The 23,686-nt window shown below is 34.8% G+C and overlaps 1 protein-coding gene across 2 annotated transcripts; it reads left to right on the top strand.

The window, feature by feature from the left end:
- Nucleotides 1-958: 958 nt before the first annotated feature.
- On the top strand, nucleotides 959-11,467 carry LOC105056465 (PHD finger protein ALFIN-LIKE 3). Of its 2 annotated transcripts, XM_010938673.4 has the most exons (6): nucleotides 959-1,461; nucleotides 1,559-1,591; nucleotides 2,213-2,260; nucleotides 6,414-6,642; nucleotides 10,155-10,278; nucleotides 11,005-11,467. In XM_010938673.4, exons 1-6 carry the CDS (start codon nucleotides 1,362-1,364, stop codon nucleotides 11,269-11,271), a joined length of 801 nt encoding a protein of 266 aa, XP_010936975.1. In that variant the 5' UTR covers nucleotides 959-1,361; the 3' UTR covers nucleotides 11,272-11,467. The 2 variants fall into 2 exon arrangements, with proteins under 2 accessions (XP_010936975.1, XP_010936976.1); XM_010938674.3 differs by lacking the exon at nucleotides 2,213-2,260 and having other exon boundaries at nucleotides 976-1,461.
- The last annotated feature ends 12,219 nt before the right edge of the window (nucleotides 11,468-23,686 follow it).

Below are 23,686 nucleotides of genomic sequence, written 5' to 3'. Positions count from 1 at the left end.
TGACATTGCTTCTTTAATCATGACAACAACACTCCAATTACTAGCTCCACCTGATATGCTCGAATGGGGCAAGCCACAAAATTCAGTTGATGGATAGTACCAATTACTGTGTTATGGTGAGCCTCCATCCATGACTGCATTGGAAGGTAATATGCAACACCATTGGTCTATCCTCTCCGCCTAATGATATCGATGATCTACCATGTCTGCTTGTCTCTTCACTGCCTACGGATACTCGAGCACTCTATATCATGCCGGGTGGATGCTATGGAACACTAGAAATGGACGTCACTTGCAAGGGAAGAACTCAATACTATTTCTGTTGTTGATGGAGCTGCTCACCTAGTATTGGTGTAGAAATTATGACCATGAATTAGATTCCGTTATATGTGCCAGAAATTGGGGTGTCTTCAGCTTGCATAGCAACTCTTCAATGGATCAAATGCTCTTATATCTAAAATCAATTTCAACGATACTGTTTGTGCTAATAATATTAGAATTGAAAAAAATTATATTCTACATTATGTACATCATCTAATCATACATGTTGATAATCACGATTACTTATTTTTACAGTGATATACTTAAATCAATGTTCGAGGAATGAGACTCGTAGAAATGAGTGATTGCGATCGACGATATGCTCAATCATATCATACAGTCCACATAATGTAATATTTTTTTTTCAAAATTAAATTATTTATTAGAAATAATGAATTTTTTTTTTATACCTCTATTTTATTGATTAATAATTCTCCTTTCTATGCTCCTAATGCTTCATCTTTCCAAGCTTAGGCTTTTTTTTTTTTTTTTTTTTTTTTTAAGGTAATACCAAGTATCATGAGAATATGTTGCTATCTGAACTACTGATATTTCGGGGTGTACTTGTCTAACACATAATAATTGAAACTTGCCTCTTCCTTTTCTTCCGGCGAGCAACGAAGCGGAGAAAACCGCACACGTGTGCGGTCCCTTCTTCGGACCGTTCCACAGGAAGGGAATTGATGAAACCCTAAAAACGGCGCTTAGCCGACCATCAACACCGCACCGGACTCGTCCCCCCATCTATTCAATCCACTTTATTCCCTCCTTTCAAACCCCTCTCGAGTCTGTACCCCCCGACCAAAGAGAGAAAAAAAAAAGACCTCTCAGGTCCGCCCCTCCTCCCCCGCCCCCCAACTCTACGAGGTCAAAATATATAGTTATTTTCTCCTCATATCTTTCCCTCCCTTAAAAAATAAAAACCACTCTCTCTCTTTCTCCTCTCCCATCTCGAATTCCTCTAATTTGCTGTTATTTTCCTCTCAATCTTCACACTATCTCTCGAATTCTATTTTCGTTCTGGTCTTTGGAGCTGGGGAATGGACGGGGGATCGGCGCTGTACAACCCGAAGACGGTGGAGGAGGTCTTCCGGGACTTCAAGGGTCGTAGGGCCGGCATGGTCAAAGCCCTCACCACCGGTGAGCTCTTTTCGTGAAAAATAAAGAGATGCCATTTCGGTTCGTTTTTGCTGATTTTTAGTCGATTTGATGATTTTTTTCGTCTGTGGTGTTGCAGATGTGGAGGATTTCTACCAACAGTGCGACCCTGGTGAGAAATTTGTATTTTTTTTGGCCCCCTTTTTTGTTTAATTTTTGCCTCCCCCCGTTGTTTGTTCTCCTTGCATGTGTGGGTCCCCCCTACCTTTTTTTTTTCCATATTCGTTTTTATTTTTGGGTTTTAGTATATTTTATGTAATTCTTGCTTGTTTAGTTTTTGTCCTTTTTGCTTTTTCTTTTCTTTCCTTTTTTTTTTTCCTGAGAAAAAGGTGCAGGAAGTTTTGCAGGGTCCTTAACTTGTCCATATGTGCAAACCTGTACTGTCTACTGCGGAGATAATTTAACTTCTAGTACCGTTTTTACTGGGAAATTACAGTTACCTTGATAAGTGCGAACTATTTTAGGTGCTTATAGCGAGGAATTCTAAGTAGGGGTTTCCTAGGGTTTGCGATATTTATAGATTTCCGTTGTTTTATATTGGAGATTTGAAATTCATGGCCAGGTTTAAATGGTAAACGAGTTATGTGGTTTCTCAATGCAATGAAACATTTCCACCAGTTGTTTTCCCTTCCTATGATGTCTACTTACTAGCTGATATTGTGCGTGAGTTTTTTCTCCTTTTAAATATGCTCTCATTTTTGTTTCATTCTTATGAACTGCTTATTTCTTGTAGTTTGCCATACAAGGTCACAATGTCAAACAAAGTACCATCAGAAAAGTGGTAAATATCACTTCACCTACACTTTATATGGACATACACATATACACTAGTTAATCTAGTGCCACACTGGCCCTGAAGTATGCAATATGTGTGCCATGTTTTGTTTCAGAAATTATTTATTGCCTACACATGTATCAGGAAACACAATGGTATTTCGAACCTCTGAAAATTGAAAGAAGCCCTTAGTTGCATATGTATATGTGCGTACATGCAGATGATAGAAAGTAGTATAAATTAATTGCTGAAGTGATGGTTATTAATATAGCAAGAAGAAGAACAAAGAAGGGTAAGGATAAAGAAGATAAGGAGGAAGGAAGATGGAAAGAGATGTCGGCATTGTTATTACAGGCTGTGATGATAGGTTATGAATTTTAATGTATAAATACTTGTCAAGCATGTAAAATAAAGAAAAAGTCGTGTCCAACAGTCATGAGGAATTGCAAGTGACATCCAGAAGACAGATAAGGATGATGTGATGTCAGGTCTGTGTGGCCCTTATGACTTGGGCCATGCACATGCTGCAATAGCAAAGACAATGAAAAAAGGAAGGTAACTTTTCTTACTTCCCTTAGAGACTTTTGTATCATTTATGCCCTCAAAACCGAGGTTTTCATTCGGCCAATATCTTGAACCATATCAGTTTTGGACGCCTACCAATACAATTATACAAAATGTTGGCCCTCATTATCCTGATCACTATAGATTAATATAACATGATATATTGACCAATATGATATAAATATTTTGGTTGACATTTTGTAATTCTATTTTATAGTATGGATATTTTGGTTGAGATTTTGTAATTTTTTTATAGCTTTATTGGAACACTTTAGTGATTGGCCTATTCTAAAGGAAAAAAAAAAAAATCGAATACTAGAGTGAATGCTATAAATTGGTGATTAATCTAGACTTTACTAAATTTGTTGATATGTCTTGGCGTTTATAATATCGGCTGAAATCTTATAATATGCTGGTCCTTTCTATAAATTCCCAGCTTACCATTTCAGATTACATAACCCAAGTTCATCTTGGTATTGGCCACCAACCAAGATGGCTGAGATCTCAATGTTCACCAATCTTGCCTAAAACAATGAACAAAACAAAGAGCCAAGAGTATCATAAGACAAGCACTTATAACTAACAAAATTAATTGAATGCCCAGAGTTCTAGTCAATTTAAGTTTATCTTTTCATAGATAACCGAATTTGTTATTGGTTATTTAGGGTTAGTTCTAGGCCATTCCAATCATGTGGCTTTATACCTGATCATGGGAGTTTTAAGACATGTGACTATGTGAGCTTGTTTGCTTGCCTAAAACAATAAGCAAAACAAAGAGCCTGGAATATCATAAGACAAGCACTTATAACTAACAAAATTAATTGAATGCCCAAAGTTCTAGTCAATTTAAGTTCTATCTTTCCATGGATAACTGAATTTGTTATTGGTTATTTAGGGTTACTTCTAGGCCGTTCCAATCATGTGGCTGTATACTTTATCATGGGAGTTTTGAGACATTGGAGCATGTTTACTTTAGGTGTGCTTAGGTATCAAGTCTTTAGTAGGAAGTGCTCAAATGGGTTCTACTTTTGGAATATTAGGTTCAAGAATGCTTAAGATCATTATTATTGAATTTATGCTATTTTTTGATTCATTGGATGAAATAGAAACATAATGAAATGGGAATGAAGGATACGTAATTGGATTTGCCATTCCTATTCCACGTTTTAGGAATGAATGAAGAATTGCATAGGAGAGGACTGATAATTCCATTTAATTATTCAATTAGATTTGTTAATCTGTTGGATATATCCTCGAAAAAGGAATATAACCGAATTTGAGGGTAATGACTGTCTGAATTGTTTCGGAGGCCTTCACTATCTTATATATCATATACACTAGAGCCTTCCACATGCACATATGTTTTTTTTTTTCCTAATTTTTTTTTTAAATTTATTGATGGCGAGCTAGTTGAGTTTTTTTTTTTTTTTTTTTTTTTTTGAAATGAGCAAGAGGAGTTCGCAGGAAACAAAGCATGCATGAGGTTTTTTTTTTTTTTTTTTTAATATATGTATGGTGGTAAGGGGGTTAATACATGTTTTATTTAAAAAAAAAAACCAGTTTTGAAGGGGAGGATATGGGTGTGTGTTTTTTTTAATTATTATTATTATTTTTGTTGTGTGTTGGGGGGGGGGGGGGGGAGAAGAATGGGTTGGAAACCGAGAGGAAAATTTGAACTGTGAAGGCCTCGAACACAGAGAGGAATTTTTTTCATAACTTTTAGTGGCGTGGTCGGGGCCCTGAAAAGATATATGTGGGCCCATTCGATAGAGATGGTAAAGTCCCACTCCCAAATTCACCCTTCATGAAGCCCATTGTTGAGAAGCATCTAGAATAAACTGAAAAAAACTGAAGCCCTGAGCAAGCTGCAAGAAGCAGGCCTCAAAGGCTTTCCTACTATAGATTGTATTTTTAAATGACAACCATTATTATCTTATAATGATTGTTATTTTACATTTTCACTTTTTATCCTAATAGCATCGACTTTTTTAGATTCAATTGTTAATTAAAGTATTAATTTCCATTTTATTCCATGAATGTTTTAAAATTATTCTTACCAATAGTGTCATATGTTCCCATTTTATACGACAAATGCTAGTAATTAGTTTGTACGATTAAGATCATTCATTCTTATTCTTATGTCAGCAATGTTCCTTTCATTTAAGAGTGGAAACACAGTTCCTTTTTCTGAGGGAAATGGTGATTCTTAGTAATTGTGATTACCAGAATAGGGCTAAAGCTGGAATTTCCATTCCATTTCAGCTCTCATTCTATGATTCAGATATAGGGATGGATGGTTTTCAAAGTCATATGTATTTGACTCCTTTAAGTTGCCAGTTCATTAATCTTTCTCTCTTAATCTCATTTCCCAAAATTCTGGAAATCTCAAACTAATGTTAGATCCCTAAGCGTCTTGCTAAATTTCAGTTGAATCTCTAAAATTATAAATGTTTCAGATTTAGTGGACATCGATATAAAGCTGGTGCCATTCTAGGAGTTTGTGCTAAAATTATCTTATGCAGCCTAACTCGTTGTACAGATGGCTATTTATATTAATTTGTTTGCCTTTCTTCCACCACCACCACCACCCCCCCCCCCGTCAACCTCCTCCCTTTTTTTGATGTTGGAAATAATGCTAAATTTAGATCTTGTGAGTTTTGATAAGGTTTGCAATGTATTGTTTCAAATTTAACTAGAGGAAAGTAGACATGCTACATGGGTATGGCCATATGAAAACTCAAATCTCATTTGCATTTGGATTGCGATATCTTAGATTGTCATTAAATGCCTAAAATGAAAACTTGCACTCTAAACATGATTTTTTTTGTTATAATTTTTTTAAACAATATTTTGCTTGTCTGGGTACAAAACAATGGAAAGCTTAGCTAACTTAGATATACTCCAGAATCTTATGTTTCAAAGTTTTTAGCAAAATATTGATATAGTTCTATGGAGCTGCCACCTAGTTCTTTTGTGATATTTTAACAAAGTTCTGGAAAATGTTTTCTGTTGACCAAAATCTAAGGGTTTCCAATGGAAATTTTCCCATCTTGAGAGTCTTTGGAGGTACTATAGGAAAATTTTGAGCATCAATAGTAAAGTATGTTCTTTTCTTTTCTTTTTTCTTTTCCAATATTCTTCATTGTGTTTTATAAATTTGTTAATTGTTTATTCATTTCTTGATAATAATGATTTTTTTTCATGTAATATCCAATATTTATCTTGCTTCGATTTGGTGTTAACTGATATATATATATATATATTTGTGGTGCTTTAAATGTAGTAATTTGGAATTGTAAGTAATCATTGTTGTGGCATGAAGTGGCTTGCCTGTTCTGTTTTTGCCACTTTACTAATATATATGGATGCACAAATCACTTTGACCAGTGCCATGTTACTTAAGATCATGCTAAACCGTGATATTCTGTCCATGCTGAGTAAAATTGTGGAGTTTCATACTTTCATATATGATAACAAATTGTTTCACATGCCTGAATGATTTACTCATTTATTGACCAAGCAGATTGTTAGCATTATGGTTTTATAAGATAGATTTTTATGGTTGTGCTTCTCATCTAAATGATTCTTGTTGCAGAAAAGGAAAATTTATGCCTCTATGGATTTCCCAATGAGCACTGGGAAGTTAATTTGCCTGCCGAAGAGGTACCTCCGGAGCTTCCAGAGCCTGTATTGGGCATTAACTTTGCAAGGGATGGAATGCAAGAGAAAGATTGGTTGTCTCTGGTTGCTGTACACAGTGATGCGTGGTTACTTTCGGTTGCATTTTATTTTGGCGCTAGATTTGGATTTGATAAAGCTGACAGGTGATTAATAAAAACAAGCTTCCCAGGGAGATTTATTGTAATGACTTCTTATACTCACTTTTTACCAAGGTTTTAAAACTGGTACTGGAGGGCATACAAGTCTTTTGAAAAACTGGTAGAATATCAGGTATCGGCACATGGTGCAGGACTGCATCCTGTACCAACACACTATGTACCAGTGCCCCTTTTCTGCTGGAGTGGTATGGTACCATCCATAGTGTCCTGTGCCGGCGGTTTTTAAAACCTTGCCTTTTATCATTTTTATGTCCATTACATTTTTATTAATGCTCTTGTCTTCATTTTTCCCTTTTACACACCTCTTCTGGTTAGATGCTTAACAGTCGAAAAGTTTCATCTGGGTATTGCTTGCATGGTGTACCTTATTGAACTCTGTGACCCTTTCCCTACTTAGGCTGACAGCATGATTATCTTTTGGTTTTTACTGTTTAATGTATGATTTCTTCCGTCCTATCACAAGAGCTTGCAAGTTGCATGCTGGATTTCAGTTTCCTTAATATGGATGCTGATTTTTGCCTTAATAATTAATGATGCATACATGAACTCTGGCCTATAATAATGTCTGCATGACATGTGTGATGGTACCATTCTGTTCAAGGTGTCAAGGTAGGTACTTTTCCAGGACATCTGTATTGGAGACCTGCAAATAGACTCTGACAAGGAAACCCAGAAAAGGAAACAAATGTAAAAAATTGTTGCAGCTATTTGGTTGCTTAGTTCCTTCTTGGACAGAGTTGATGCTTGCTTGAGGCTTCTGTTGTGATATAAGTATTCCCCAGCTGACAGACCATCTATTTTTAAATGTGCTCTTCTTTAAGTAGATACTACGGAGTTCATTCTTTTAATAGTTAAATATACATTTATATTCAAGATTCTGAAATATATTTTATTGTGAAGAGATTTTTACCCTGAACAGGGGGAGGGGTGTTCCAGTTGTGGTTTTTCACTAATTTTTAACATATGCAAATCATGGTTAACTTTCTCTAGCAATGCAAGAGCTGTATTTTAAGTATCTTTCGTAGATTTGATTGGATCAAGCAATGAAAAGATACGTGTTTCATGTTAAAGTATTGCTTGAAGCTAATGAAGTAATTTATTATTATTATTATTGTTATTATTATTATTATTATTATTATTATTATTATTATTATTATTATTTTGCTTAAACAGTCTAGAAAGTCAGATAATGCAGGTCTTCAAGAAAAATACTAGCTTTGCACAGCTCAAGTGAATAAGGAGAAGGTTCTGTGATTTTTTATCATTCTTATTTTCGAGTTATGGTTACAAAATACTTGCCAGCAGATATTCTTATTCACTCTGCATCTCTACACATAACATTTTTGTGATATGAATGTAATATATGTTTGTAATTTATTTTATTTGTTTTATAGGTCTGATTTATGAGTCAGTAGTTTGGTACGGCACTTAAATATGTTAGTCTTGTTTATGTTATGTACTTTGCAGTGCTTGGTGGTTCGGTAGCTGGTAGTGTACTCTAACATTTTGTTTCGCTAGAGTTTTTATTCTGGTATACAGGTTTCCATGACTTATTACCATGGAATACAGATAGATGCATATACATGTGCCTGCTTGTTTATGTGGGCAGTGTCATTTAGAGGTCTGCACATATGGTATTTAAAGAGAGTCTTGATGAACATAATAAATGATATGCTGATATTCAAGTAGTGCTTGCAATTTTCAAACACAATTTATGCATTACGTATGCAATTTTTTTAGTGTTTAACAATATTTGTATTGTTACAGAAATAGAGTATTTGCTATAAATATTGAGTCAGTGGTATCATTTATGTCACAGACTCACAGTGTTCTCTGATCAGCTCATGCTCAGGGATCAGGGGTTCAAGAAAGTCTACAGAGCTTGGGCAGGTATTGTTGGATAACAATAATGGTTACGCATTGAAAAGGGCCCGAGCAGGTTTCTCATCTGATTTGAACGGCTGTACCTGCACTATCAGAATAGAGAAAGATGTAAAATTTCAAAGATTTCTGACAAGTTCTTAGATATGACAATGCTAAAATCAATGTATCATGTGTGGTAATAAGAGGAAGGATTGTGATTGAATTATGTAGGTTATATGAAGCTTAGGTGTTCCTCGAAACTACAGAATATAGAACTGGCTGAGATGGTATGTCATGCGCCTTAGAGGGAAGGCCCAATATGGACATGGATGTGGGTCTTTTCTTGAAGAATCTTGAAGAATCAGCAATATGGAGGTGAAGAGTGTCAAATTGAAGTTTAAAGCTTGACTGGAGGCTTTGGTGAAGGATATAACTTGATTGTTGATAGGACTTTGATGATTTGTTTATATTTCATATCAATGAGATTGAATTCTCCCCTTGGAACTAGGTTATGAGATTTGGTTGGATACCCTTTATTTACTATTGTTTCATAAAACTAATTTGGTCGAGAACTTGGAATAGTTGTGCATGGCTCATCGAACCACCCCAAACCGTATCGGCTGCTAATTGGTGCAGTTTGGGCATTTGATTCGGAATGCCGGTGAAGACGGAGTGAGGGAAAAGGAAAAAGAGGAAGAGAGAGAAGAGGGGAGGAAAGGAAAGGGAAAGGCCAATAGTGGCCTGCCGAGGTTGCTGGAGGGCCGTCGAGCCTCTGGGTCTCTGTGGTCCTCCATAAGATGTGAGAAGAGAGAGAGAGGGGAAGGGAGGGGAGAGGGAGGGAGGGAAAGGCGGCGGGGAGGCCGCTGGACAGCCCAAAATACCCCCGTGGCCGTCGCGGGTTCCAATAGTGGCCGCAGGGGTGTTTTGCGCTGTTCGACGACCACTTGGTGGCCCTTCGATGGCCTCTCCGCCGTCTTCCCCTCCCTCCTCTCCCCTCCCTTTCCCTCTCTATCTCTCTCTCTTCTCATTCTCTTATGGAAGACTGTGGAGCCCAAGAGGCCTCGATTGCCCTCCAGTGGCCACCGCCGGCGTCTTCACCGGCCTCCCTTTTCTTCTTTCCCTCTCCCTCCCTCCCCGTCTCTCTTTTTCTCCCTAGTCCATCCCATTTCCATGTCGGTTAGGGCCCGATATGGTCCGGTACGGGGGCGTACTAGCTCGTATCACTGGCCGGCATTGGGTCCGGTTCCGAGTTGGTGGTCCTTGAGTATGCAACTATTGACTAAGTGGACCAATTGACAAAGTATCAAAGAAATAAGTAAGATGTAGTTATATAAGTTATAAGAGCAGAAGTAATTTCTTTTGGAATCGGGAACCTGAGTAGATGTGAAATTTGATGTAAGTAATGTTTGTCTCGAACTTGCTAGCTCGCATTGTTATTTCTGAATTGATATAGGTATGCATGATTTGATAATTATCTTTGCTTTTCCCATCTTTTGAGTTTCTTCTTGTTTCTATTCCTTTAGAGCATTTTCATCTTATCTTGTTCCATTGTTCTGGTGGAATCAAGTAATGACAGATTCCAACCTTTAATTTTGTGGCACTCCAGTAAGCTTCTGTTGGTATCTGTGATGCAGGAAGCGCTTGTTTGGCTTGATTAACGAACTGCCTACCATATATGAAGTTGTGAATGGGAAGAACAAAGTGAAAACATCGGGTACCAATCACAGCAGTAAAAAATCCAAGTCAAACTCTAAAGTGGTAAAGTTTTCGGTCCTCTTGATGGTTTGTTCGAACTTTGCGATTGGTCTTGCATGTTTATCACTGTCTCCTTATATGGAAAAAACTAAATTCTCTAAGACAGATTTAATTGGTTATACGGTCTTAGGTGACAATTTTTTTGTGCCCTAAAACAGAATAACTGTGCTCATAAGTTTCACGATCATTCAGTGTAGACGTGTTCTCTATGCATATTAGAAGTTGACATTATGCAGATTTTGATTGGGGGGGGAATATTGATTGATTTTTGTTCATGTATTTATGTTTGCATATCTGTTTTGCTGATAAATCTTCTTCTGATAATTTGTGGGAGGGTGGTGAATAAATCACATTTTTCTCTAGAATAAATGGGCATGTAAATCATCTTCTAAATTGGCCGCATTATCATCCAGGCAAATTGTTGTAATTATATGGGATTGTAGTTTTGATTATCCTCTTTTTTCTTTTTTATCCTATAAGTTTTTCCTTGTTAATGCATATGCCATCTGTTTTTGGAAAATTAAATGAGAATTATGACCTTCATGTCATCTTGATGAGGTGCCAATCCACTCATGGGCCCATCATCTCCGTTAAGGATGGAAATTTGCTACTTTCATCCAACATATCATTCATCTGCATTGTTCTATGTTTGCTTGCAGTCAAGTTATTATCTTCCACTCTCTCTTTTTGATCATCTCTGCCCTTTTGTGTTGTCCGACTATAAATCAGCGAGCATCAGAGTCCCAGGCCAAGTATTCAAAGGGTCAGCCAAAGGAAGAAGATGAAGGTCTGGATGAGGAAGACGAAGAGGAGCATGGGGAGACCTTGTGTGGTGCATGCGGGGACAACAATGCAACAGATGAGTTCTGGATCTGCTGCGACATATGCGAACAGTGGTTTCATGGCAAATGTGTTAAGATCACCCCTGCTAGAGCTGAGCACATCAAGCAGTACAAGTGCCCATCATGCAGCAACAAGAGAACCCGCCCCTCCTGAGAGGCCTGTTGCAAGGTTCTCTTCTGTGCATTTTGGTGGGCTCTGCCCTCTGATGCCAAATTTTCTGTTAGTTTGTAGGAAAAGGTGCTTCATCTTGTTAACTCTTGTAAGAATCCTTTTTTTTTAATGTTGGACCCTCACACATTTAGAGCACTTCTGCTGGATGTGGAATGATATCTATCTTTAGCTGTGATCATGTTTAGTTGCTTTACTATAGGTATTATCATCCTCCAGATGTTAATGGATGGTGTTTTCTTTTGTTGACTTGTACGATTGTTCCGATTCTTATGGTTTTTAGTTGGTTTCAGGTCCAAATATCTTGGGATTTAGGGTCCGACGGTAATCTTTTTTGTATAGTTATTGTCATTGCTTCATGACGTGGCACTGCTTGATAAAGATTGAACGAGCAAGCTTGGTTCGTTCTGGATTGGTTTTAAAGATTTAAGATTCGGATCTCTGATTCCATATAAATTATTTTTCGGCTTTATCACTGAGATCATTAGGAAAAGCAGATTGCCGCTATGTAGCTTTCACAGCTGTCCGACTCCACTGCGAGGGTTTTGTGGATGCATTCCTGCCTACCTACGTGAAAATGATGGCATTGATTACTTAAGTGGATGGCTAACTGTATAGTCTTCTTTTGTCTCTCTTAAGCATTTGACTGACTATTCTCGTTCCCTGCTATCCCTTATTATCCTTGTAGCTTCCTGTACAATTGTAGGCCTACTCGCGGCTGCTGCCACCACTATTACTATAACCTTATCGCTATTATTATTACTATTGCTATTATTGTTATTTTTTTTATTATTGCTATTACCGTTAGTATTACTATTACTAATGCTATTATTGCTTCTTATGCTATTATGCTATTATTGATATTACTATTATTGCTACTTGTTTTTATTATCGTTACTATTAATATTATTGCTGTTACTAATGTTGCTACTCTGCTACTATTATTTTGCATAATAGTTGTGCTATTTGGGTTTGAATTAAGAGCGCTACTACTATTATTAGTGTTGCTATTACAACTAGTACTAAATTGTTACTGTAACTATATTGTTGCTACTACTATTTTGGATAATAGTTATGCTACTAAAATATATGCACTTGTATTTGAACTAGGGTGATGTCATTGATGGGGTTGCTATTATTTGGGCTATTTTTATATTGGATAATAGTTATGCGATTCCTAGAATATGAGCACTTGATTTAAATTAGGGATAATAATGCTTAATCATTTATTTTGTTTAAATTGATTCAATTAGATTACCTATTTAATAAAATGATGAGGTTCGAGTTGATACTTTTGATAAGTTTAATAGATAGGTTAAGTCCATGCCGATAGATTTTGATCCATCCTATGTCTAACCTAATCCAATTGCCACTCTTAATTTGAACCCTAGGCCTCTTTTAGATGAAGAGGATAGCCAACTAGTGCCTAGGATTTGATTTCTAAATGTCTCTTAAGTAGAGAAAAACACCAATCACTTGCAATAAGGCCATATCCATCTAGGGCTAGAAGCAAGCTCAAGCTCGAGGGCTATCGGGTTGGCCTAACTTTGGATTGGGCCATGGGCTAGGCCCATGGCAACTTGTATTGGTTGGGACCTAAAAATAGGTCTTGAAGATATTTCGGGTTTGGCTAGGATCAGTGTTTGGCTCGAACCCAGACTAAGCCTAAAGCTGGGCCTGGGATTAAGCTCAAAATCGGACCTGAGGCCCAAGCTAGGCCCATATCCAATCAAGCTTACCTAAGCTGGTATGAATGGACACTGACCATTCATTTTTGGTGACTTCAGCTCACCCTAATTTTTGTCCATAATTTTTCTTGATTCTTAATTCCCATTGGGCTATCTGTAATTTTTTTAGGCTTCAACTCTTCAATTCTTGGCCTCTTTGCCAATTCCTTCCAACTTAATGATAGTCAAGCCATCATATTGTCACTATAGGTCGCCAGCCCAAACAGGGCTCTAATACGAAACCATATTGCTTCGAAGATTCCCAATTGAAGGTATTGCTCTTAAAACTCTGATCTATTTTTTTTTTTCAATTTTCTACCATATTTGATATGGTTTCATCCATACCTACAATCATTTCTTTGATTTCTTGTTATTTTTATTTCTTTTTCAGTGTTCGAAGTTATCATTCTTTCCATCTAGGTTTATTTCAATGTTTGTTTATTTTTGGTCTTATCTTCGGGTGAAATGAGTTTTTTTATTTTAGTGCTATTATTTTTTTGAAAATTATTCTTGGGGCTTTTTTTATACTGATAGTTTTTTTTTAGGAGGGTGTTTGCAACACTATGATGTTAGGATTTTGGTTTTGATTTTAATTTGATTGTATCAGTCCTTTTCCTTCTGTCAGATCGTGCTTTTATGCCCTTCAGGATCTAAGATTTTGTGCTTTAATCTTTTAGATTTTTTAATATATACTCTCCTAAATATATTAAATTATATCTTTATAAAATTTGTTATTCATATTTATATCTTCATAAAATATTTATTTTGAATAAATTGTAAGACCTAAAAATCATATATTATGTAAATAAACAGCATGACCAAATGAATGGTCGCTACGACGCAATGGAACTTTCCTCGAACACCATGGATATCTCCTCATCTCCCATGTGATGGGACTTTCATCTTGATTTAATAAATAAATAAATAAGTCAATATACAAAGAAAGAAAGAAATAAAGAATAGAGAATTAGAGATAAATCTCCAGCTCTATTTTTAACTTAAAAGTAGCTTTCCAAATGAGTTTTATGTAAAAATATCTATATATTTCAAACATAAGTTAAAAGCAACTATCCATTTTTGGCTAAAATTATTCTTATTTTCTTCAAAATACTACAGTATTATATTATCATAGTGTAGTATTCCTTTACAATGAGGTAGTATTACATTATATTAGTGTGGTATTCTTTTATAATAATACAGTATTACTTTATTATATTATATTAGTATAGTATTCCTTTATAACAAGGTAGTATTACATTATATTAGTATAGTATTTTTTTATAATAATATAGTGTTGCCTTATTGTATTATATTAGTGTAGTATTTTTTTATAATAAGATAGTATTACATTATCATAGTGTAGTATTTCTTTATTGTAGTATTACTTTATAACAATATAGTGTTGCTTTATAATAGTATAGTATAACTTTATAATAGTGTAGTGTTGCTTTATAATAGTATAGTATAACTTTATAATAGTATAATATTACTTTTATTATAGTGTAGTATTATTTTATAATAGTATAGTATTGCTTTATAACTGCAAAGATAATTGGATCATTTTATCTCATTTAGGTAGTTGTTTTTAAGTTATATTTCAAATACGGAGAATTTTTTATTTGAAACTTAAGTAGATAGCTATTTTTAAGTTTAAACTCAATTAAATATTTTTCATTAATTTTTTCAAGAAAGAAACCAAATGCAAGCAACTATATTAACCGTTGGGCGTACTCACATCGGATATTGGACCCAAGTTTGAGATGAGAGGCTCTATGCCTTGAATTTGCATTCCTATACCAAGAAGTTTCCTCAGCTCTTATGCCAAACAAAGCAAATTTTTCTAATTTATACAATCAAAACTCAAAATCTCGATTCCTCCTTTGAAATAATTCAAAGATCAACTGAACCATGATTAAAAGATCCAAGATGATACGATGTCGCATGAGGATTGGTGCTTCTAATCACAAACCCACCCACCAATAATTAGATATGTTGTCATCTTTTCAATAGAAAAGGACTGAAGCATGCTAGTCTTTCATTTTATTTGGTAAAATTTAATTCTTTCATTGATCTCTCTGACTAAGCCCACTTCCATTTCCTAGTTCTCCACCCTGTTGCCCATGTCCTATAATTTGGTCCAACACTGCAGCAAGTACCATATCCTAATGATGAAGTTCAAGATAAAAATATAAAAACTTTATGGGTAATAAAAATTATAAGAAGACAAAATCGTCGAAGTATTGTTCAGGATCTTTTATGTCAGCTTGCAAACACCTATAGCAAATCAACCTGTAAACCACTTGCAGCTTGCAACTACTAAAGAATCAAGCTGGAGTGCTCATCGCTTTCGTCAAGCAGTACCTTAGTTTTCCAATCCGTCCAATTCCGAATATATCCGATGAGGAAGATCTCATAAGTTCTTGGATAAGTTGGAGATCAAGTCCATAAGGATGTTCTTTTATAACATGTCTCACTCATTAGAGGCAATATTTAAATAAATCATAAAAACTCAAAGATGGATATTATCCATGATGATTGTGTAGAGATTTACTTTATCAAACCATCAAATATATTTTTATCATTTTATTGAAGGTTTATTTTAGTCAGAGTCTGTATGAATCTAAAACATATAAAACAAATCTCAATATATGTTAGTATGGGCAACATTCGAATAAGATTAATTAGATAAAACTCTAACAAAAAGGCTATCTTTCGAATGCAGACATAGAATCTAAGAAAATATAGACTATCACCCTCTTAGTACCTAGAATACATTGCATCTGTCCTCATATGATAGCATGATGCAACATATGAGCAGATGAGATGACTTCAAGATGGCAGCATGCATGCATGAGAGATCACATGCATGTGTGAAAATTTTCATGTGTGCAATAAGAGGATAGCATGACCCTAGTAAATTAGGAGGAGACAACTTTTGATCTGTTTTATTAGTAAAGCGGGACAAAAAGTTGGTGAAGGTGATAGGGTTCTTTTTATCAAAATATTTTCACTAGCGAGAGAGAGTTGAGAAGAAATTATTGCCTATACTGCATGCATTAGTTTGATCTTGCATGTAGTCAATCACAATGATATTTATGTGATGGTGCATTAAGATGCATGCTTGATAAATAGGGTCGATAGAAATTAATGACTGTTATTGGCTGCGTGCACAGCAATGTGGTGTATACAGTATAGCTAATAAATTCTCAACATAGAAGGAATATGTGATATTTGGCATAATGCGGAGAGGAGTGATAATTTAGAAACATAGCTACAACTGTAGCGAAGCAGTGATGCTAAGAGGAATTGCTATAGCATGATTATATTAGGGTGATTGGCAAAGATGAGAGATGTTAACATATAGTAGTGATAAAATTGATATAAATTCTAGTAGTGAAAAATGCTAAATAGTTGATTCTGCATAATACTTTGGATATAATTATGGCACATTAAAAAAATATTACTTGAATAAAAATCTTTTGATATCTTTTAGGATTTTTTTAGATTACTAGGCCCCAAATCCCATAGGAATCGTGGGTTTGAGCTTTTATAGTTACCTAAATAAGATTAGACTAGGCCTGTCTTTATATATATTCCGCGAATAAAAGAATTACTCAATGAAAAGGTTAAATTGAGGTAATAGGTTTTGCAAGCAATCAAGTGCAAATAAAAGAAGATATCAGTAAGGAATTATCAACATTAGTGACGCACAAAGAACAAAAAAGAAAGACGGAATGAGTAATCAAGTTAGCACTATCATAATCTTTGTAATAGACATACTAATACTTCTTATACTCAGTGCATGCTATAGACCCGATGAGGAGGATTTCAAGAATAATCCTCATGTTATCAGTCAAATAATATCTGATAAATGATTAAAATCCAACTAACAAAAATATAAATTACATGGTAAGCATGATATATAAGTGATTATTTTTCTTAATTTTTCTACTATATTATGGATCAATACACTCCTAAAGAAGGATGCATCTATTTTATTCTATTCTCTAATGTCAACTCCTTATCGAGCCATGTCTACTACCTCTACCTTGCAACTCCTATTTTTCTATTTTGCTTGCTATGGATATGACCACCTTCTTTATTGTTTAAGCAGTGTAGTATAGCTATTGATTATATAAGGTCAAAGATTTGAATCCATCCCCTAATATTATTTCTTATTTATTTTGACAAAGTCATTTTGAAAAAATGTTAAGGGCATGTTTGGATGGAGGGAGTTGGACTCTGGAATAGAGTGACTTCCATTGATGTTGTTTAGTTAGAAGGAGCTCAATTTTCATTATAATTCCAAAAAGAAATAAGAATGTCCCTGGTGTCCTAAAATCCAATCTCTATAGGAAAGTATTCAAATCTAATTTAAATTTTAATTTCGATTCTTATCATAAATCGAACGTCTCTATAATATAGCTATTCTGATTTTCATTTCAACCCATTCTGATTCCAATTCAGATTGCAAAACAAACTCACCCTAAGACCAGATATGCATGCACTTACTATAATTAATGTTTTTATGTTTTTAGATAAAGATATTTTTCACTAATAGAAGATGGCTTCATTTTGTTTAAAAGAGATGAGGGATTCATATAATCCTAATATAGATACTTATAAAAAAATAAAAAAGTAAAAAGATAATTATAGTTTCTCCATCTGAGGTAAGACTCGATTTTACTAAGCCTCCCATGGTTTGAAAAGTAGCACTTAACCCACCTACAGTCAGATCTGTCAGATGCAATTTTGCTCTGTTAACCATCTGCATGGTAAAATAGGTTCAAGGATTAATTTTCACTATGATTTGAATGCTTTGTTTTTCTCCAAATCCCTCAATCGGTCATCTACTTTTCCAAATCGAGCCTTTTTCCATCGAATTGAAAGCATATCGTCATTATCTTTCTTAAGTAACAGCAATGCTGGATAGATTTATTGCTATTATCAGAAATAATCCATGGTTAGAACATCATGAACAGTGAAAAATTTCAGAAGAAAGTTCCATGGTTTCTCCAAATATGGTGTAATTACTCGATTTTTTTATTGATTTGCATATTGTACGAGGTAGATGAGAGAGCTAATATGCTTTTTTGGTTAATTTTTTGGTAGATTGATAATCTGATACTTTGAGTGGGTTGACTCTCTAATCTGCATACGTGGGACTAAAATTACTTCCAAGATTTTGGATAAAATTTAACGAGTTTAGCAAATGGCAGATGTTGCAAAATAGAAAGAAAAAAAATCCTCATACAAAGGAGATGCTTGCTTTAGAAAAGGAAGCAATAGCTCGAGGAAGGGAGAAATTCTACAAATATGCATTGATTGGATCTTGAATATTTGTTATATATTGCTAGTGGTACTCTGCAGCTTAGAGGGATTGGAGAAACTAAAAAGTAGGAATGTTTGCCTTAGCATTTTTCTATTTGGCTAGTCTTCTAGTTTTGAAAAATATATTCAATAATGTACTAAAATATTTTGAGTTAATGAATTTTCATTTGATCCATAATGAATTTTCATTTGATCCACTTTGCTGGTTGTATGACAATTAATCATGTTCTATTTTTATTTAAACATTGCTATTTAATATGGTGTAGAATCTCTTTTCGACTAAGTTAGTGGTGTTTAATATGGTGCTTAATGTGGTGCTAAATCATGTTGAAATGTATATAATCAAATTTTATAACACATTAAGTAAACCATTTCCTGATAACCAAATTTCATATCACTGCATAACCAAGTTTCATATTAATTGATAATACTACATAACCAAATTTCATCCATTCCAAACAAAACATATTTCAAATAATTGATATATTACTGTTCTTAAATAAGTTCATCACAAATTCATGAAAGGAAATAAGTTTCATAACCAGCACTTCGTCCATTACATCAAGTTTCATACAATAAATAAAACAACTTTCACTCTTTCCATTAGCAAACTTCATCTCCTGCTGTAAGTCTCGGTTTGCCATGTTCACTTCTTCATTGAATTCTGGATTATGCTTCCTCTCATCTCCATATGACCCATGCACACTTCTCAACTCTTCATTATATAGAGGGTCCTCAGCAAAATCCTCTAAAAAAATATATTCTCCTTATGTAGATGGCCCTGTAGCATCAAAATGATCTAAAGTAGATACAAATGAATAATTTTCATGACTGGGGCTAGAAGTCTTAGTATTGAAGATGTCATCATCATTAGGACCTTCAAGGCCCTTATTCAACTAAGTCAAATCATCTTCATTTCATTACCCTAGCATTTGCTTCATCATCAGCAACCCAACTATCTTTGCCATTACTCCTCTCATTGTCAAACCTAATGTGTGGTTCATGTCTATCATTCTTCCTATGATGATCCACTATAGCATCAACTACCTCATTAGCTCTATCATTAGAAAATTAATTATCTCCCTCATTAACAGCTAAGTCCACAAACTCAATAATGACCTATGTACCTACAACCTCATCCTAGATCTCTTGGGTCCTAAACTCATCCTTCCGGATAGCTATGGAGCCTCCTCTCATATTCAATGGCAGCATACTAGTTATATAGATCACAATAGAGAACACTTCCCACTCCGAATGTAACTCCAATATATACATTACGTCATCATCAATCTCTAATAATCTTAATCCATGTTCAACATTACCATTGGATACCAGGAAGTATATATTACTAGTAGATGGCATCTTAGATCAACACACATGCTTTGAAGTTCAACATAACTCATCAAGTCAGTATCAACATCATTATAGTGATCCACCTTACCTCCAGAATATTTTGCATTGGATCCCTTTGATAGGACTTTTCCATGATGGATCTTAAAAGAGAATCTAACATTGGTCATATCTGCATGCAAAATAAAATAACATCAGTACTTATTTAGCAACAACTAAGTCTATAAAGAAGTAATCCTGTTACATAGTCTAAGAGTAACAATGTGACCACTTTATAATCATATGAAGTGTTAGGTTTCAGTGGCACAGCGAAAGGGTTAGGTGTTTAAAATTTTTATTTGGATAAGAAAAATGACATCTGACGTACCAGAACCCTAATGCTCAAAAAATTTTGACTATAACAATCAAAGCATAATTAAATTAAATTTGGATAAGAAAAATATCTGTAGCGCTAATCTCAATTTATGAGGCATCCAAGTGTCCACCCTCTAATAGTGATCCACACAAAAATCTGACCAAAGACAGTGCTTTTCCTTCATCTTGCTTCAAGAATTCTAGCCTCTAGAACTCGACTAGCCACCAGTCGATCAGACCTTCCTCCAGACTCGAATCTGGACCTCTAAAAAAACTCTCACTAGATCTAGACACCTTCTTCTAGACCTCTTAAATTCTTAAAGCTATTAGGATTAGGCTTGTCTTAAAAGAACAAGCCTTTATCCTAAATCCTAGAGTTGTAAGAGAGGGAAAGAGGAATTAGATAGGATGTGTAAGAGTTGAATGATCAATCCTATCTGTCACCCCCTATTTATAGAACTAGAGGAGGCACCAATAGAGAAGACACGATTTATTTGAAAAGCCATATCAGGTCCTCATATCACTTATTTGAGAGTCTTCAAACAAAAGGATTCACCAGGGTGTGATACGTCGATTGATTCCCTCTCACGCGTGCGCCATCAAAAGAGATGAGTTCCTCTCATCCATTCCCATTTCAGAATAGCATGAAAACTTGCCACGTATTCTCTGATTCAAATAAGAAGGTAATCAATAAGGGATGCCTTATTTGGATAGGAATTTAAATAACAGAAGGACTCTTGAACGTGGAGAGACGCGTGAGTCCTTCCTCTGTCGCATGCGTGCACGCCCAGTAAAGGGTATCATAGGCAGCCATCCAATTATCTGATAACTTTTCAAATTTATCTTATGAAATCAGCATTTAAATCTGATCCTAACATGAAAAGATATCAGATAAATATGGCACCTAAGACTCCTTAAAGTAGAAGGAGTCTTCGCATCTCTTCATGCGACTAAAAACTTCTCGCGCGTGCAGCTTGGTTCCAGGAGAGTTTCCACGCCCATTTAAAAGGTTTTTTCAAACTTTAAATGATGTGCGAGAGATTTAAAGATCTGATCCCCTTGCCATATGAATCAAAGATCCAAAGCAAAAGGACTCTTGGTTCTTCTACATGCCAAAATGAATGAGCGTGTGCGCTCTTCAATTTTGCGCCAAAAGTCCTTCACAACTTGGACTCTTGGTTTTTTGGCGTAAAGAGGACTTTAGATGCCCCACTTTAGGCTGCCTCTAGGTGGAACAACTTAACACATATACACACCAAATTAGGTTAGCTAATTTGTAAGATTTGAGATCATATTGATCTCCTAAGGGGCTAGGATTTTCATACATGCTAACATGCTTATCGGAGATCTTGATTGGATTTAAAATTTCAATCAACCTTATCAAAAAGATTTTTGACTAATTTTTTTATGTGTGTGATCCATATGATTTTCATCTAGTCAGTAGTAGATCCGAATACAAGTTGACCTAATTTGATTAGACTCCTTCTAATCGATTTAGGTCCAATCGAGCTAACCTAAGTTCCACAATTAGAATCCTTTCTAATTGGCAATCGAATTAAATTCTTTAATTCGATCAAACCTACAAATCAAAATTGGCATCTAGCAATATATCATGACTATCCAAAAGTTATAGAATTTGATAAAAATATCAAATATATCCTTCAGTAGTAAGTTATCGTGTAATTTAGTTCTTCGAACATTCTTGCATTTCGAATATGTTCATGAGTATGGAATCATGTCAAACTCAAATGCATATTTATATTGAATCTCTAACAACCAATAATAACTCTAATAATGAAGCATTAGAAATTAGGATTGATAAAATATGATCTGACCAGCCAACCCGATTCGTATTCGATCCGTCATAAACAAATTTGAGTTTAGACTAAATGGATTTGGATCATAAACGGGTCAACCCGTTTAACCCGTTTAATAATTAAATCATATTTAAGTTTTAGATATTTGATCCGTTTAACTCATTTAATATTCAAATCAGATTGAGTCAAATAACCCATTTAAGATATTTAACCTGTTTAACCTATTTCTGACCCATTTAACCGACCTGTTTAATCTGTTTAACTTATTTAAGACCTGTTTAATCTATTTAAAATCTATTTAACCTATTTTTAATCTATTTAAACCAACCTGTTTAACTTAATTTAATCTATTTAATAAATAGATTAAATAGATCGGATTGGATTACCTGTTTAATAAATAGATCGGATTTAGATTTAAATTTTTGACCCATTTAATAAACAGATCAGGTTTGGACTGATGATTTTCTGACCCGATCCGCATTGATCTGATCCATTTATAACCCGACCCGATCCGATTGCCACTCCTATTGAAAACTCTTTCTAATCTTCATCTTGTTTTTGATCAAAAAAATTTTTCTGAGTCATCTAGGGATAAAAATACACAAGATGTTATCTCCTCTTACTAGGAGTGATCGATTTCTTGTTGATTGACTCACAACCTTCATACACACTCCACCATATCCAGAACATCCCATACATATCTTAATGTCATGCTTGGATATGAACTAAAATATGGGTTCATGTGCATAAGATTCCATAGTGATCTCAGGTCTAAGGATCATTTGCACAACTCTCACTTAGAGAACTATCTTTTGACATACAAATAAGGCTTCCATAAGATGTTCTCTGTTGGTGAGTCAATTCAATGGACTCATTTTCAAATGAGAATCTACATCTTTGTATTAGTGTCCCTACACAAGTAGCTAGTAAGATCAGCCATCCTCTCCATTGAGCATATATAGGATGTACCAGTCTATCCGAAACATCGATCTCTGACTCAATATTTCCATGACTAGAAATATTTAAAATTAAAATTTTAAGATTTTAGATTTTACAGGCATGACCCATTCATATCTCCTAAAATCATTGTTCTAATCTTTAAGGCTCATCATAATCTTAAATATAGTAAGATATAGCTAAAATGATGAATCAATACTTTATTTTATGAAAAATATCATTATATGAGTTGAAAGTTTATAAAAAAAAATCACATCGCATCATTCATGCGATTGGCTTGCAGGACACTCTTCTTTTAATCTCTCACTTGCACTAAAGCCAATCGCCTTTGTATTTTAATTTCATATAATCAAGATGGCGATCAAATAGCTGCTGTGGTATAGTCTTAGTGAATGGGTCTACTATATTGTTCTTGTTCTAGGATAATATCTTGTCCCTCTATAATTTTTTGAATGAGATAGAAGCATCAGTGGATGTGCTTGAGTGTCAAATGAGATCTATATTCCTTGCTTAAGCAAATGACCTTAATATTATCATAATAAACTGGCCCTGGTCATTTTATCTTAGGAACCAATACCCAATTTTGTGATGAATATATTCATCTGGGCTGCTTCCTTAGCGGCTTTACTAGTAGTGATGTACTCTGTCTCAGTGGCTGAGTCAACTATAGTCTGTCGTTTGAAATTCTTCCAACTTACTGCTCTACCATTTAGGATATATACGGATCCTAATATTGATTTGCTATCATTCGAATCAGATTAAAAATTAAAATCTGTATATCTCTTTAGTTTTAACTCTAATCCTCCTCCATATATGAGAAAAACATCTTTAGTCCTTTTTAGATACTTCAGAATATTTTTCATA

Source organism: Elaeis guineensis, chromosome 13 (assembly GCF_000442705.2).
Source record: "Elaeis guineensis isolate ETL-2024a chromosome 13, EG11, whole genome shotgun sequence".
Classification (NCBI taxonomy): Eukaryota; Viridiplantae; Streptophyta; class Magnoliopsida; order Arecales; family Arecaceae; genus Elaeis; species Elaeis guineensis.
This window is presented reverse-complemented; position numbering and strand designations above follow the sequence as displayed.

Excerpts from the sequence above, each read along its gene's own strand:
- LOC105056465 (XM_010938673.4), top strand. The coding sequence starts at position 1,362 with ATGGACGGGGGATCGGCGCTGTACAACCCGAAGACGGTGGAGGAGGTC. Across the intron at positions 1,462-1,558 it reads GGTCAAAGCCCTCACCACCG|ATGTGGAGGATTTCTACCAA; the intron begins GTGAGCTCTTTT and ends GTGGTGTTGCAG. Across the intron at positions 1,592-2,212 it reads CTACCAACAGTGCGACCCTG|TTTGCCATACAAGGTCACAA; the intron begins GTGAGAAATTTG and ends TATTTCTTGTAG.